We start from the raw sequence: 14,729 nt of genomic DNA, 5'->3' as shown, positions 1-14,729 counted from the left end.
CTTCTTCGCACTTCTATTATTTTCATGTGCACTAACAACCCATAATCCTATCCTCGACCTTTGTCAAATAGTATTCCAATTGTCAGTTCTAGCCTCTTCACTTCTTCCCCATGCAATGAATCAAATCTAGACCAACCATTGTTGAAGTCACAATTTTAGCGAGAACTGCACTCTTAATTCTCAATTTTCCTTTGAATCTTCACATTCTTTTTGTATTCTTCCAACTCACGTTAGCATAATTGTTTGCAGCTTGGCTTCTGTAATATCATGGCCCATCAATGTACACCATCTATCTCTTGCCCAGGTCTTGATGAAAACAAGTTACTGTACACCTAGAACCTGAGAAATAACTTGCTCATGAAACTGCCAATGTATCAACATGCTCACCCTACCATTGTTTGCGGACAATATCGAAAATATTCCTGAAAATAAATAAATCTATTTCATTTGGCCACTTGTGCTGCCATAACCAATTGTCACAATAAAGATGATATTTTCAAATGCTTGAAAAATTCGATCTTTTGAAATCCAAATGCGTCATTAGATTCCGTCTACTTGTGCCATGTTGAAGCCTGTATGAATAATTGGCAATGTACTAGTTTTTGCAGCAACGGATTCCACACAAGCTGGCAATTATTGGAATAGCAGATTCGAATAATTAGGACTATATAATACTCTGATATGCACGTTCCACTCCACTAGTTTCATTAGCTTTTTGCCAATCGATTAGCACATGACGATTCATTTGAGAGATACGAGGTGCTTTCATAATCAAAATATATTCGCTTCATATCTTTTCAATCATTAGTTCAGCAATTAAGGTTGCGTGAATTGAAATTGCATCCTTCCCGTTGCCTCTTAAACCCCTCGGATATTCCAACAACTTTATGCATGATGAACAATTTTTTGAGAAGTGTTCGTATTTGTCTGCAAAATGAGCTACGCACAGAGTACAGACACTACTAAAAATGGCCAAATACTCACCACAACGGATCATGAATGGACAGGGTAGATATTGAAAGCCACTCTGGACGACATTTAGTTTTCATCTGTCCACCGACTCGTAAATTTATAGGGTATTTGCCTGTCCCTATTTCTGCTGTCACGCCTTTTGCTCGTTTCAAGACCCTACTTTGCATGCAAAGGACACTACATGGATCATTCGCTCGAAACTGACTCTTTTGGCGTTTCATGTAACTCCGTGTGTAGCACAAGCTATTCTTTTTGGTCCAATTAGTCTCCCACGGAGCTTCTCCAAAGCTCATCGAAATGATATTTTTCTAGCTTTTGCTGAATGTATAAGGCATGAAATTTCATTCGCTTACGGAAATAGTTTTTCATCGGTATAATATTTAGTTTCATCAACATTATGAAAACCCACTTCAGTGCTGAAAACTTCATTTCATTGTTATCCAATGAAGACTTATCTTCGACGGCTATAGGGGATGTCAAGAAAAGAAAATTCTAGGAAAAATGTGGTCCGGCAACCTGATTTTGGGCATTTTGGGGAGAGAGAACTAAGACAAACATCACAGTCAACTGGCACCATTTGCCCATTGAATTTTCAATAATTGAATGATTTTGAGCAAGTTGTGTTACAAAACCCTACTAAATGAGCATGTTTGGTGTTAATCAGTGAACGCGCTATTAAATTGGCTCAATATAACAATGTTAACTGCCTAGACAAGCATGTAAAATTGAAAAATTGTCCAAATCCAATGCATGCACAGTGCGGTTTGGCTGGGCATGTTGTCTTTGATTTTACTCCATGAAATAACGTCAGTTGTCCATGAACACGTTTACCTGACTAGCCCTATAGCTAATAGCCTATCGAGGTTGCGAACGCAACCATTATCAACAGCTAAATTTCTGTATCCATATCCGTTTCTCATTGCGAAATCAGATAGCTACCGACCGGTCGTGTACGTCTTCTTTCCTTGTAACGAATTGCGTGCTATCGGTTTCATCCATCATGAGTCAAAGCCAAGGGACTTCCGCCCTGATTGACTAACTAACCCCGACGGACCTATCTATATAGCGGTTGAGGATCTTGGGTTGCGAACCGCGGAAGACAGAAAGACTTTGGTTGAGGATGACCAGCATGGAAACATGCACGCCGTTCCAATCCGCCATCATGCGGCGATCGTATCAGAATCGTCACAAGCTAACGTTAAATCAGCCTCTGTATCCGCGCCAGAGCCTCCGTCAAATCAATCTCTTTTGGCCAACGAAGTATTAACCTTTGTTGAGCACGCGGCTGGTCCTCAAGAGCTGAGGTAGATTGCCGCCATCATGAGTAAATCTCGCCAAGCAACCCAAGGCCCTTCAGAGTTGGGTAGTGCTGCCTGCTCTGGTATTAAACCTCCAAACAGTCATAATTGTGGAAAAAATGCTTCTGACACTGACAGTGATTCTCGCAACGATGAAGAAAGTCGCGCTCCGCTCTCATCTCATCGACTCGCCTCAGAAAGCCTAGCTGCAAATGTAACACGGAAGACCCAATGGAAAAGAAAAGTGGATCAATCTCTCTATGAACATCCTAGCACACAATTGGGGTTGCAATCGTCTCAAAGGAAGGCACCATCATCCGATTATACAAGCTCCTCCTCCGACGCCGAACAAAACAGCGGCAGAGCCAAGGACGATGGCTGGCCTCACCCACTAGCGAAGCTAATTGGCCAAGGTGGTGGCGCTAGCAATTACTTCAAAGAATCGCGTGAAGGACGAGGTTATTTGCATTTTTTCACTAGAGCTTATGTCAGGAAATTGTCAATTTTCAGGCCAGTTTGGCGATCAAGGCCAGTTTGCCGATCGAGGCTAGTTTACCGACCAAGGCCAGTTTTTGCCGGCTGAGGCCAGTTTTGCCGACTAAGGCCACAGTTTTGGCCACTAAGGCCACAGTTTTGGCCACTGAGGATAGTATTTGCACACAATGCGCATAATCCATTGACCATTTGCTCCAAACAGCTTGGGAGACAGCTGTCATCCTAATATATGGTGAAAATCCCACGCATATGGGGATAGAAGAAGTAGATCCAATGTTGATACCATACTAACCCAACCTAAACTAAACTAACTTAAACTAAACTGGCCTAACCGAACTTAACCTAACCTAACCTAACCTAACCTAACCTTTCAGTTGCAAGGGCCTGGGGCGCGGCCTAGCTCGGTTGTAATGATCTTACACATATTTATGCTAATGCCTTGACATTTTGATGAAAAGTCTGGAAAAAGTCGAAAAACCTAGCTGCAACAGGACTCAAACCCAATTTCCCCCTCATCGGACTCGTTGTATACGCAGATAAGCGTGCGTGGCTGTCGGCGATTCTCACAAGAGGAAGTGAAATGTGGAAGCGTTATCTTGATAACTACGATCGAGACCCCCATTTTTCAGCTGATTGTCAAAACGACAGCTGTCTCCTCAGCTGTTTGGGGCAAATGGTCGATGGACCATGCAAATAATTTGCACACTGAGGCCAGATTTTTGCCCACTGAGGCCAGAGTTGCCCACTGAGGCCAGATTTGCCCACTGAGGCCAGATTTGCCCACTGAGGTCAGATTTTTGCCCACTGAGGCCAGAGTTGCCCACTGAGGCCAGAGTTTGCCTACTTAGGCCAGTTTTGCATCTGGCATTGTGTTTTTTCATATTTTTACGACAGGCTGTCGATAATCGAAAATAGCAAAGTAGTTTGCATTTCAGCGTTATTTTGGTTTACAGAAATGGTTACTCAAAATCGCGATTTTGTGAGGGATCACACCAAAAATCTCAGACGATCAATCTTCCCCACAAGCAGAGTAGGTTGGCACAACGGCTTGCTTGCTATTCAACTCGAAAAAATCAAAGGGATGTTATAAGAAAGCGCCCTAGCTCAGACCAAGAAGCGGCGTACCACGCCATTTTGGATCTGTCTTCAGTACAAGACATTCCTGTGATCGATATTGACAAAGCAAAAAAAATGGATCTCCAACGAGCAGAAACACCATGGCTGTTTGTTCAAATTGGTAATGGAATGTGGGGAAGCCATTGACCACGAGGCAAACATTGCGCGTGTTGTTGACAAAAATGGTTACTCAACAGTGGCAGCTTTCGAAGGATCGGCCGAGTTTGATTCGGAATTCAAGCGGCATCCAGAATATGTCAAACGTTCAACCAAAGCAAGTGCCGCAGTCAAGCCAGTCTCTATATCCCACGTCACTAAGCGCGACAAGGTTTTTGCTCAAAGATATCGCGGGGTCGAAGGGCGTGTCATGCATTCCAGCTCAGTGCCCGCACAGAACGGCCTGAAGTTGTCCATACGTACTTTGCTATGTGTATGCAGGAAATAATTCGTTGTTTTTGCTTTATTGTTTTCTTAGGCATAGTTGTTCGGCAAACTGGATGTTTTTATTATTCTCGCTGGTTTTTGTTTTGTTTTATGAGAAGATATATATGTCTGATTTTCATCATTTTTTTTTTGTTTGTTTTTGTTGGTTGAATTATTCCTTTAGCTGAGCACAATAGTTAGGATTGCGTTTCTTCAACCCATTTTTTCAGACGGTGGTAACATCTCTCTTTACCAAGATGGCAAAGATCTCGAAAGCTACGCAGAAACCAGAAATGAAGATATTGACCTTAGAGTACCTGGTAGGGTTCACCGGCCAGTTTTCCGGAATTATTGGGTGAACGTGCTGAAAGCGTCAGACATGCATCTCTCCCTGCTAACAGAGGGTTACAAATTACCTTTTATTACACTGTCCCCAGCATCCGCGCTTCAAAACAATCATTTGGCATGGTCACAAGAAAGTTTCGAGTTCATCTGCAAGGCAATCAGTAATCACCTAGAGGTAGGGTCGATGAAACAAGTTCAATATTTACCACACCTGGTAATGCCGTTACAGGTAGTGGCCCCTTTAGATAGGAAAGAGCAACTAATCACGGATCCGTCTCGCCAGCTCAATCCATATTTGCATAAACGATCGGTAAAACTGGAAAATTTGCACCGGATTGCTGACTCGATCCCCCAAGACTCTTGGTTCGGAGTAATGGATCTCTCTTCGGGATATTATCACATCCGAATTCACGAAAAGCATCAATCATACCTTGGTTTCAGTTGGGTAGGAGCAGATCGAGTTCTCAAATACTATGTTTGGTTGATAGCCTTTTTGGGACTGTCACCACTTGTGCAAGTTTTTATCAAAATTCAAAAGCCTATCATCTCTTATCTGAGATCACTCGGAATTCTCTGCTTCTTTTATATCGACGATATTTTCGGCGAGTCTGAAGCTGTATGCAATGCCAATATGATCACAGCCAGACATGTATGGAAACAAGGTGGTTGGATAGAAAACATCGAAAAAGCACGAAGCCCGGCGCAAGTAGGCGAATATCTCGGGTTAATCCTGAACACGAAGTCTTTGTCTTTTCACGTACCTCTAGACAAGAAGCATTTAATTGCAGATCTTTGTTTGAACACAGCTTTTCTAAACAAGTGCCCTGTTAAAGAGTTGGTCCGGGTTATGCTAGCTAATTTGTTGGCAACTGGACCGCAAATTTTGCTCCTCATAAGACAAGGTCTCAAAACTATTGCAGCAACGTCCTCGTGGAGCAAAACTATTCCCATCAAACATCTTCAGAAGGAGCTTCTCTATCTGTCCAGGCATTACGCTTCATTTGACGAATATCCAATGAAACACGAACACAACAAAATAGCCACTTCACTTATTCAATCAGCATCAGACGCCTCTATTAAAGCCGTAGCCGTTATAAAAATAATCTGCGGGCAAGGTATAATGCATGCCCAACACGATGGGCCATGTGGTTTTCAACAATCAATGGCACTGTTCAGCCTAATAGAGCAGCTTTATAGCAGCACTTGAAGAGAGTTAAAAGGAATCCTATTGCTAATAGAAGAACAAGATCCTATATTATCGGGCAAGTCGGTTGTTCATTGGACGGACTCCAAGAATGTCGAGCAAATTATGCTGAAAGGATCGAGCACTGAAGACCTACAACAAATGGCTCTAACCATTTATAATATAACAAGTAAACTATCAATGCATCTGCGCGTAATTTGGCGCCCAAGATCAGACCGAAGGTTACAATTAGCAGATGATTTCAGCAGAGCCATCAACACCGACGACTATAGTATTGATGACATCTCCTTTCAATTGCTTCAGCGCCTTGCGGGAAGACCTTTCGATTTCGATCTGTTTGCTTCAGACAACAATTTTAGAATCCCAAATTTCGCATCTAATATAGCATCAAACCACGCGCTATTTAGGGACGCATTTACGCATCCTTGGTCAAATTTGGGATTTTATTATGTCCATCCGCCCGTGGGAGTAATTGGGTCAGTTATTCAAAAAATCATCAAAGACTCAGCTTTGGGAATCGTGACCTTCCTTTTTGGAAGACGATGAAAAATTGGCTGACTGTGTGCCAAGATGGCGTTCACTTCAATAGAATCTTCATCCGAGGCACAACCATTCGACCGTGTTACCAAAAAGGTCCGGGAGTTATTATCCCCACGTTCCACGGTTTTCCCAATTTCGCTACATTAGCTCTTGAATTCCAAGGAACTATGCCGGATCCTCTCACAAGCCGCGTTGAACTAGATGCTTGTTCCAAAGGAGGATGCCATAAATGCATTTTTTCTACATCGCAGGAAATCTAGCTTTCGACAGAAAAGCAGTGGAAGAGAAATTTCAATTTCCAAGCAACACTTTGACTAATTCATCAGCACTTATTACTCTACCCCCGATCCCTGTCAACGTATCCGTCCGTGATTGCGGTCCAGATCCGTATTTAAGAGTGTCTCCACGTTTGTCGTCGCAGACGTTGGCTGCTTCTATATATGATTGCGAATTTGGCGGAAATATCCCCCGCTCGGCCGACAGAGCATAGCTCTCAAAATGAGTCCCAAAGCTACCTCTACTTGGGCTGCATATCGAAGAGCCTTCAACCATTTCCAAAACTGGTGCTCGTCTACAAAATCATCAGTTAAATTACCAACAAACGTCAGAACGGTGGAGTTATACCTGGCGGATCTCGCACTCAACAAAAAATCCGTTTCTTCTGGAGAACTGGCAACCGCGATTATCACAACCTGTATGGTTGGGCCAACCCCTGTGACCACAACACTATCAAGACTATTCTTAAAGGGATAAAGTGACAATTCGCAACGCCTGCAAAGCAAAGACATCCAATGACAAAAAATGTTTGAAGGAAGCTCCTTTTGTTTTGGTTATCAACGTCCCCCCTTACAAAAACCTCAATAACGTGGCGTTCGGCTTGGCTAGAAGCCATACTGTTCCATGCGTCCGCCAGATGGAGTGATCTAGTGAAGCTAAAAACAAGCGATTTCAAATGCTTGAGGGAAGGCATTATTATTCAATTTAAGACAAGAAAAAATGATCAAGAGCACGTCGGGCATTTAGTTATCATTACTAGAAGTAATTCGGAATATTGTCCTGTGCAGTTGACACTCCATTATTTTACCTTGTTGCCAAGCCATGACAGTTACGTTGTTCTGGACATGCGTCAAAAAAACGGAGTGTTGCAATTTAATCACCTGAAACCAGCCACGTATAACGCTTGACGGAAGCAGCAGATTGCAGGATTACATACAATAGGTTTGGACCCGTCACTTTTTGGCCTACACAGCGGGAGAATCGGTAGCACCTAGTGCCCTGTATTAGATATACAGGGCACTAGTAGCACCGTCATCCTTCAGGACGCTCGTTTTTCAATGCAGGCCATAGCCCGCCTAGGGGGCTGGGCTCCAAACAGCACATCTGTAGCGCGGTATGCTAAGCAGGCGCAAGCTGAGAACCTGTCCATGAGCAAGACGTTGTCATTGTAACGTGCAACCAACTCTGTGTTATTATTATATATTGCTCTGCACAAATATAAGCCAAGCCCAAGGCGTCACTTTGGTTTTGTCTATGCGAACCTTAGTTATTCTTACGAGCTATATGGGAGGGTGCACCATTCAATTCGCCTTCGCTCAAATCGCTCTTTTCTGTAAATGATAGCTAGGTGTTTTTTCTTACAGATAGCCAAATGACTTGATGCCATTTCATGTGAGTGAGTTTGTCTTCAGCTGTACAGGGATAGCTAGGTATAGCTAAGAAGATTAAGTCACTTTTATTACCGTAGGACAAGACACCTTGAATGTGTTCTCCATTACATGATGCCCTCTCGTGTGAAGAGAAGCTCTGGCAGGCCCTCGCTTTTCTCTTCAAACTCGACGGCATGAAATTGTCGACTTCTTCAAGCCTCACTTTTATAAACTCCACGCAAAGAAGGCCCCCCGCTATTGAATAAATAGCTATTGATAGGAATTGCTTTCTTGTTTATCTTGCAAGGATTTTGACTACACATAAATGGTTAAGTTTGCAGAAAGTGTTTGCAATCGTCTTTATTCTTGTCCTAGGGACCAGCATTTTAGTATATGGTACAAACTAGTTGTAATGCTTAGATAATGTTATGAGTTAATACTAAAAAGAGTGAAAAATAAAAATAGAAATGTCCGTAGACAAGGTCAAATACTCGACAACCTCATCGCAACCCACACTGTCGACTAGAGGGGAGCGGCCTTGTCGCGGTTCGTACTCTCTGCTTGGTCTAGGCTTTCCGGAGGTCAACTGACTTGTTCCACTTGGCGGTAGCATGTACCACGAATGTGTTGGCCCCGCTCAGGGGTTGTTTGATGAGACCTGCCGTCTTGTGGCGGGTGCATTTCATATGGTCTACCCTGGAATCAATGTAAGGAAAAATCATCTATCCAAGCAAGTTTCTATCGTCCTTTGCCCGGTCCGTACTTTGGTGGGCCTGCCAGCTCTCCAATGCAATGGCTCTGACTGTAAGGTCATTGATTGAGGAGAGTCCTGTTTATTGGAGAAAATCAGAAATCTTCAACTTTTGTATGACATTTGGTCTACCAACGAATTTGAGTTGTGAGACCGAGCTAGTCCTAAATATATGGTTGATATGTTTTGAATGACCGAGATTTACAAACGAAATTATCTCACTGTGCTTAAGCTTGAGAGAACTAGTTAATCAATGTTTGAAAAAATGCAATTCAATCAACTTTTTTCTGGTGCATAGATTTATCATGTGCAATAGGTATTTAGTAATGCTGGGCAAGTGATTTGATATTCTTGCTTTGATTGGACTTGCCGAGTCCCTTGAAAGACTCAAGCAGGCAAAGGACTCGAGTCTTTGGCAGGTTTCAACTTCAGTTTTTGCTAAACTGAACAAAGCTCATGCCAGTTTGTTCAAAATTATTTTGGGTCAGAAAATATCAAACCATTGATGTATCATTTACCATAATTTGGAAATTAAATGTTCATCGTTTTATTCGCAACGAAAGTTAAATAACACTAAAATGATTGAAGCACATTCTTCAACCGTGATCTTTTGTCAGGCAGAAAACAGTTCCAAGATAAGACATTCACCACTCATTATGTGCTCTCTGCCCTTCCCAAGCTAATTGTTAAAAATGACGTGGGTACATTAATCAAGCCCAAGGCTTTTAAAACTCTTGTTTCAAGTCGATGAAAAATAATATCCTGCCCCCTTTAGCCCATAGTAGTTCCGAACGTTAAGCACGGGTTCTCGATTCGCAGCTTTCGTCATTTGAGCCGTGCAAGGGGTGAGGTGCCCTCACTCCGTTGATTAATTATATCGTGCCTTAATTGGAGGAAGTCTTGGCTAATACGTAGTCGTATCATGGCGCTGTCTCGGTCAAATTCGGTTCTTTCGCTATGAGCTCCCTTTTTCGCTTTGTCCTTTGTTCCAACGACCATTAAACTGACCAGCGTGAAGGTCATAAATTAAACTTGCAATGGAGACGGGGATTGCGTCGTGAATGACGGCTAGAAAGTGCATAAACCCTTGCATGCGTTACATCTCAAGAGTGTTTCACATTTGCGAATACATACGAGCAGAGTAGTAAGCAAACTGCTGGCTCCGGGAGCTGACTGTCGTCAAGACTGGAATGGTCCCATTTGTTGGGAAAGACCATGTGAGAATATCTATCTCTTTGTTTGACATTGATTAAGGAGTCTTTCCTGTTGGTAGTGGGAGTGACCAATTGCCGTAATCTATAAAAGGTCCCACCCTGACATCTCACTTCGAGTAATTCGGCCAAGAAAAGTCAACAGTCACCCGAAACGCTTGTCAAGCCAGCGAATGGATGGGAACACATTGGTCACTCGGATCGGGGGAACACGCTCCTCCATACCCCATACCCGAGAGTGAGACCTCTACACTCCCAATAGCCAAATACCATTGCAATTCCGGTGATTTATGGTACAAGGTGAAAAACCACCATACCCGTGTTCAACAGTCCATAGACGGATGGTGGCGGTAGAGGCGAGGGTCTTTGGATTCCGTCGCTTTTAATCTCTTTGTGAAGCAAACACTGCTAATGAATACAATATTCTCTCTCTCACTCTTGGTCTGGCTCCGGCTCATGGCTGTTCTGGAACTTCCCCAGCAATCGTTGAGATCCTTCTATTCTATTAAGTCATCCTGAAGTTTTTGTTCAAGTGGTTGAAAACTTTAGATTACCCTCCCGCTTCCGATAGGACCTAGGGCGGGCAAAGCCATGTCTCTACTTCCCTCCTCTTCTCTCCTCTCAAGCTCCATAGTATCAGATTTTGGTCCGAGTTAATCCTGGAACTTCTTGCATGGCCTTCGCATAGAACCTTCAGGACGAAGGCTCTGATGTGATTTCATTGACTAATGGATAAAAACCCATCCCAGCCCAACTCAATGGTTCTGGGTTTCAAGAGCAAAGGAAGGAAGGAAGACGAGGTCTTTAGTTGGGACCAGATTGAATAAGTGTGAAAATGAGGGACTTCCCGATTGGCTCGTGGGACTTTATCTCCCGTGAAGGAGCCTCTCAAGGACCCTTGTCTCGCATAGTGGAAGGCCCAGTCAGTTGAAGGGGATAATGTAGGACGTGGAATAAGAGAAGGAGGGAACGAATCAAAGCCTACACCTCAAAGGCTAAAAAACACATATGACTTCGTTTCCTTGGTTTGTCTTTGTTGTGTCCGTCCATCAACCCGATGGTTGGTATAGTGATTAAAGCCGACAGTTCTCCTCTCTCACAACCTTTTTAAGTATGTAAGATGGTTGAAATGAGCATATACCTACTGTAGATCGGAAATTTCAGAGGCAATTCGAGCCATCTGGCCTTAAGTGAGAGTGTGGAGGAACTTGGCACTCTAAATGACGCCACGCTTGGTTGATCCAGTCGAACGACCGCATGACATGCCATCATCAGGGGTTTTACTACGGAAATTTGCCCTCAAGATGTGGAGGACTTGGGTTTCGTTCATGAGATTTTCTTTGGTGACTTTGAGGTATGTTGTAGACATTTAATCACCATAAAGGATGGTTACAGGACATGCATTAGAGGTGTTGTACTCCCTTTCCTGAGTGTCCTCGTAGACTGATGAAGGGCGAGCGAGCTTCCTTCATTCCTTCATTTCTTCGTTGAGGGTGCTGGATGCATTCTTTGAAATACCGCAAGCTTTCATGAAGAGCCTGCCATTTGGTGTCTGAGGGCAGTTTCTATTCAATGCCAGGGAAGCTTTTAGATTTCATTTCGAAGAGTCGAGGATTGCTTTAATAATTCATTGCCCTTAGCTTGCTAACATTCATCCGCAGACAATTGAGGAAAAGTCAAGTGCAAAGACACGTCAGTTCCAAAAGTGTTCCCTAGAAAGCTATTGGATTGTGTTGGTAGAAAAGAACACTTGGGAAAAATACACCCCTCACTAACGAAGCCAGAAATCAAGAGATATACTAATTTATTTCTGAATATTTCACAAACACCACTCAACAAATTTGGATAATTTCTGAAAAACTCCGTATCACAATCGCCTGGGATTCAGATTCCAATCATTCACCACTCAATTCAAAGTTAATAATGTCTGCATATTGCACTACGTACATACAAGTTACCGCTTGAACTACGTAGAGAGCTCTCGTGGGAGCTGACAAAGACGTACGAGTAGGTTTTTGAAAAGGTTCGATGATATGCTTTGACCGTGGGCTAGGTTTCAATAATGTTGGCATTCGTATCTTCAGCTATGGGCGAAGATGGATCCGCCTGACTGAGTAATTGGTAATTTTGACAACATATCTCGTTTTGGCATAATCCATTGTTCTCGGAAACGGTTAAGCTGTGGAAACTCATGGACGAAATTGGAGCCTCTCCGGTTGGCTCGGGAATAATCATTGGAATATTGATGTAGCTGGGTGGTCGCGACAAGTCGAGTTCTCGAGTGGCACTGGAACAAAAAAAAACACACACAAATGGTGACAATTCTTTGTTCCCTCTTCTCGGTTCGGATAACAACATGCAACGAATTCGGGATTAATTATGTCTGGAATGATCAAACGACCAAATCCAGGACCTCTCTAGTCATGGGACTACAAAACTTGAGGGAGTTCCGATGTGGGGAAGGAAAAGTCCCTGGACAAAACTGGGAATTGTTGGGTTCAAGTCTCAAGTGAAGTGTAGTAGTTAGGAGCGGTTCGAACCCTCCCACTTCCAACTGACACATCATAAAACGGATGATGGATGATTATGTTTCTGGCATTTGACTCTTTTCGTGAAGGACTTGTTATTCTTGCTCAGACAACTCGATCGAAATTGGGTCCCACTCTTCAGTGGAACGTCACTAATAACACAGCTTTGATAAGGAAGTTTTTATTCCGGTTGATTGATCTGTTACAAATATAAAATCAAGACACTCTCAAGGAGGCATTGTCAAGTGTTCTTTTTTTGTTTTTTTCCCGGTTATATTTTGTTGGACCGTAAAATGGAAAGCTACTTCACAAATAGTAGGTTACGATTCAGGCACAAGGAGCATTTCTTTCCATGGCTATTGTCTGTATTAACTAATCCTTGGTATATGAGCTGTACTAGGAACCCGTCAGCATTGTTAGCAGAATAATCGATGCAACCTTGATCTTGATAAATGGCCTGGTTTCTTTCAAAACATGTGAATTCATCTAGTGAAGTTGGACCCGGAAAAGCTACACAATGCAATGTTTTCTTCTCATGAGGAAGCTGGAAACAATTCACGGAACTTTTTTTTTTGCTTGGAAGGAATTCGGCGTCGTTGGTTGGCATGCTAATGTTTTGTTTTGCCTTAAAAAGTATGACCTTGCCAATCTGACAACCAGCTGCTTTGTTTTGAATGCGTCAAAAATAAGGAATATAATGACAGAAAGAGAGGAGATGGCAGAAGCTGGAATGCAGGGATTGCATGTTGCCCCATATAATCATGGAGGAGCATGCTATTGGGCCAAATGGGCTGGGCTTTGTCGGCCTAAGAGGATGAAAAGTGTGACAGATGTGAGACCGTGTGCACGAATAGCCGTTTTGGACTGACGAAAGATCTCCTTTTTCTTTCTCTCTTGATCCACTCTATTTTTTATAGTTTCCCGTCCATATTCCGATTGCTTGCTTTTGTGAGCGTCAGCTTACTCTGTTTTTAGTCCAGTCTGATGGATTAGATTAATGCAGACTCAGAGAGGGCGGAAACAGTTCAGCAGAGTCATGTCACGGTAGACTTTGACTCATGGGTTACAAACTCAAATGCTTGTTGACATCAACGGGATTTTGGGGATCCACCCCTCCCAAAGCCCTGAAGCAAATGGGGCCCATGAAGAGGGGACGGGCAGCTTGAAAGATGATCCTTTTTGTCAAGACGTTAGTTGAACATTGGATCTCAAGGCCTCAAAGGCCACAAAGTTCAAGTCGTCTGTCATGAAAATCCATGTGGGAATTCTTGTCGCTCCAAATCTCCCTGTTGATTCCCAAAGGACTTCAGTTCTCTCTTGTTCGGTTAGTCCTTGGCGCAGTGTCGGGCGAAGAAAGTACTAAAGTAAGCCGACACCTACCTTCACTTTGTCATTTTGACTTTTACCACCTTTTTACCACATAGTCAATAACTTCATCCGTACCTCGTAAAAAGCTCAGAGATCACTTCACATTACACGACAGACGAATTGCAGTGTTGCCAAAATGTATTGCCATGTACCGTGATCAATTGTTACGATCCCAAGACGGAAATCGTAAAAGACACCCAGCTCTCGTGCCCTAAGAATACCTCTCACGGTTCACAAGGGCATTAATTCCCTTACCTATAGCCCTACCTACCAATCTAACATTCTTGCCTTTATTTGTTGAGTCCCTAGACATTCTCTTGATTACAAGCACTCATGGAACCAAACTGAGAGGCGAGATCAAGTCTTCAAGCCTGTTCTCTGCAGACAGTAGGTGGTTACATTGCCCCAGAAAAACCCTCGAGTAAACTGTAGTACCCACTAATACAGCGCCTTTCTTGGATGATGCCTGGGGAGGAGGCAATGAGTTGAGTCAACATTCAAGGAAAAGTCCACAAACTTACTGAAGCTCCCAAAGTCTGGAAGGACTGGAACGATATTTGACGTATCGATTTCCTGCCAAGGCCAACGTTACCAGGATAAGCACCAATCCCACGATCCCGCATGAAATCCCTGAAAAGATGAGCAGAAACGAGATCATGAGCCTTCATCATCAGGAGCAAGGTGACCCCCGAAGAGACCTTTAGTGGTAGGTGACACTTGTTTCAAAACTTTGTTCCTGGATCTTCAGCAGTTTTCCTGCTTTGGGCAAGTCAGTCGTCCCTACAAGTTTTGACCATTTTCTTTTGAGTTGTCAGTAGACTACCGTGCCAGC

The 14,729-nt window shown here is 43.2% G+C and overlaps 1 protein-coding gene and 1 long non-coding RNA gene across 2 annotated transcripts; one reads left to right on the top strand and one right to left on the bottom strand.

The window, feature by feature from the left end:
• Positions 1-1,897: 1,897 nt before the first annotated feature.
• On the top strand, positions 1,898-4,449 carry LOC131887165 (uncharacterized). The gene is made up of 2 exons (XR_009374004.1): positions 1,898-2,728; positions 3,719-4,449. It is a non-coding gene; the product is annotated as an uncharacterized LOC131887165 (long non-coding RNA).
• A 7,325-nt stretch (positions 4,450-11,774) lies between these two features.
• On the bottom strand, positions 11,775-14,705 carry LOC131887162 (uncharacterized). The gene is made up of 2 exons (XM_059235694.1): positions 14,419-14,705; positions 11,775-12,288 (listed from the first exon to the last, which is right to left on the bottom strand). Exons 1-2 carry the CDS (start codon positions 14,553-14,555, stop codon positions 12,051-12,053), a joined length of 375 nt encoding a protein of 124 aa, XP_059091677.1. The 5' UTR covers positions 14,556-14,705; the 3' UTR covers positions 11,775-12,050.
• Between the last annotated feature and the right edge of the window lie 24 nt (positions 14,706-14,729).

This window comes from Tigriopus californicus, chromosome 9 (assembly GCF_007210705.1).
Source record: "Tigriopus californicus strain San Diego chromosome 9, Tcal_SD_v2.1, whole genome shotgun sequence".
Classification (NCBI taxonomy): Eukaryota; Metazoa; Arthropoda; class Copepoda; order Harpacticoida; family Harpacticidae; genus Tigriopus; species Tigriopus californicus.
Note: the sequence above shows the minus strand (reverse complement) of the source record. Positions and strands in the feature narration are given on the sequence as shown.

What these genes read in the sequence shown, in the direction of transcription:
- LOC131887162 (XM_059235694.1), bottom strand. Translation starts at nt 14,555, where the DNA reads ATGATCTCGTTTCTGCTCATCTTTTCAGGGATTTCATGCGGGATCGTG. An exon ending in TCCAGACTTTGGGAGCTTCA is followed by an intron (nt 12,289 to 14,418) that starts GTAAGTTTGTGG and finishes TTTTTGTTCCAG; the next exon opens with TGCCACTCGAGAACTCGACT.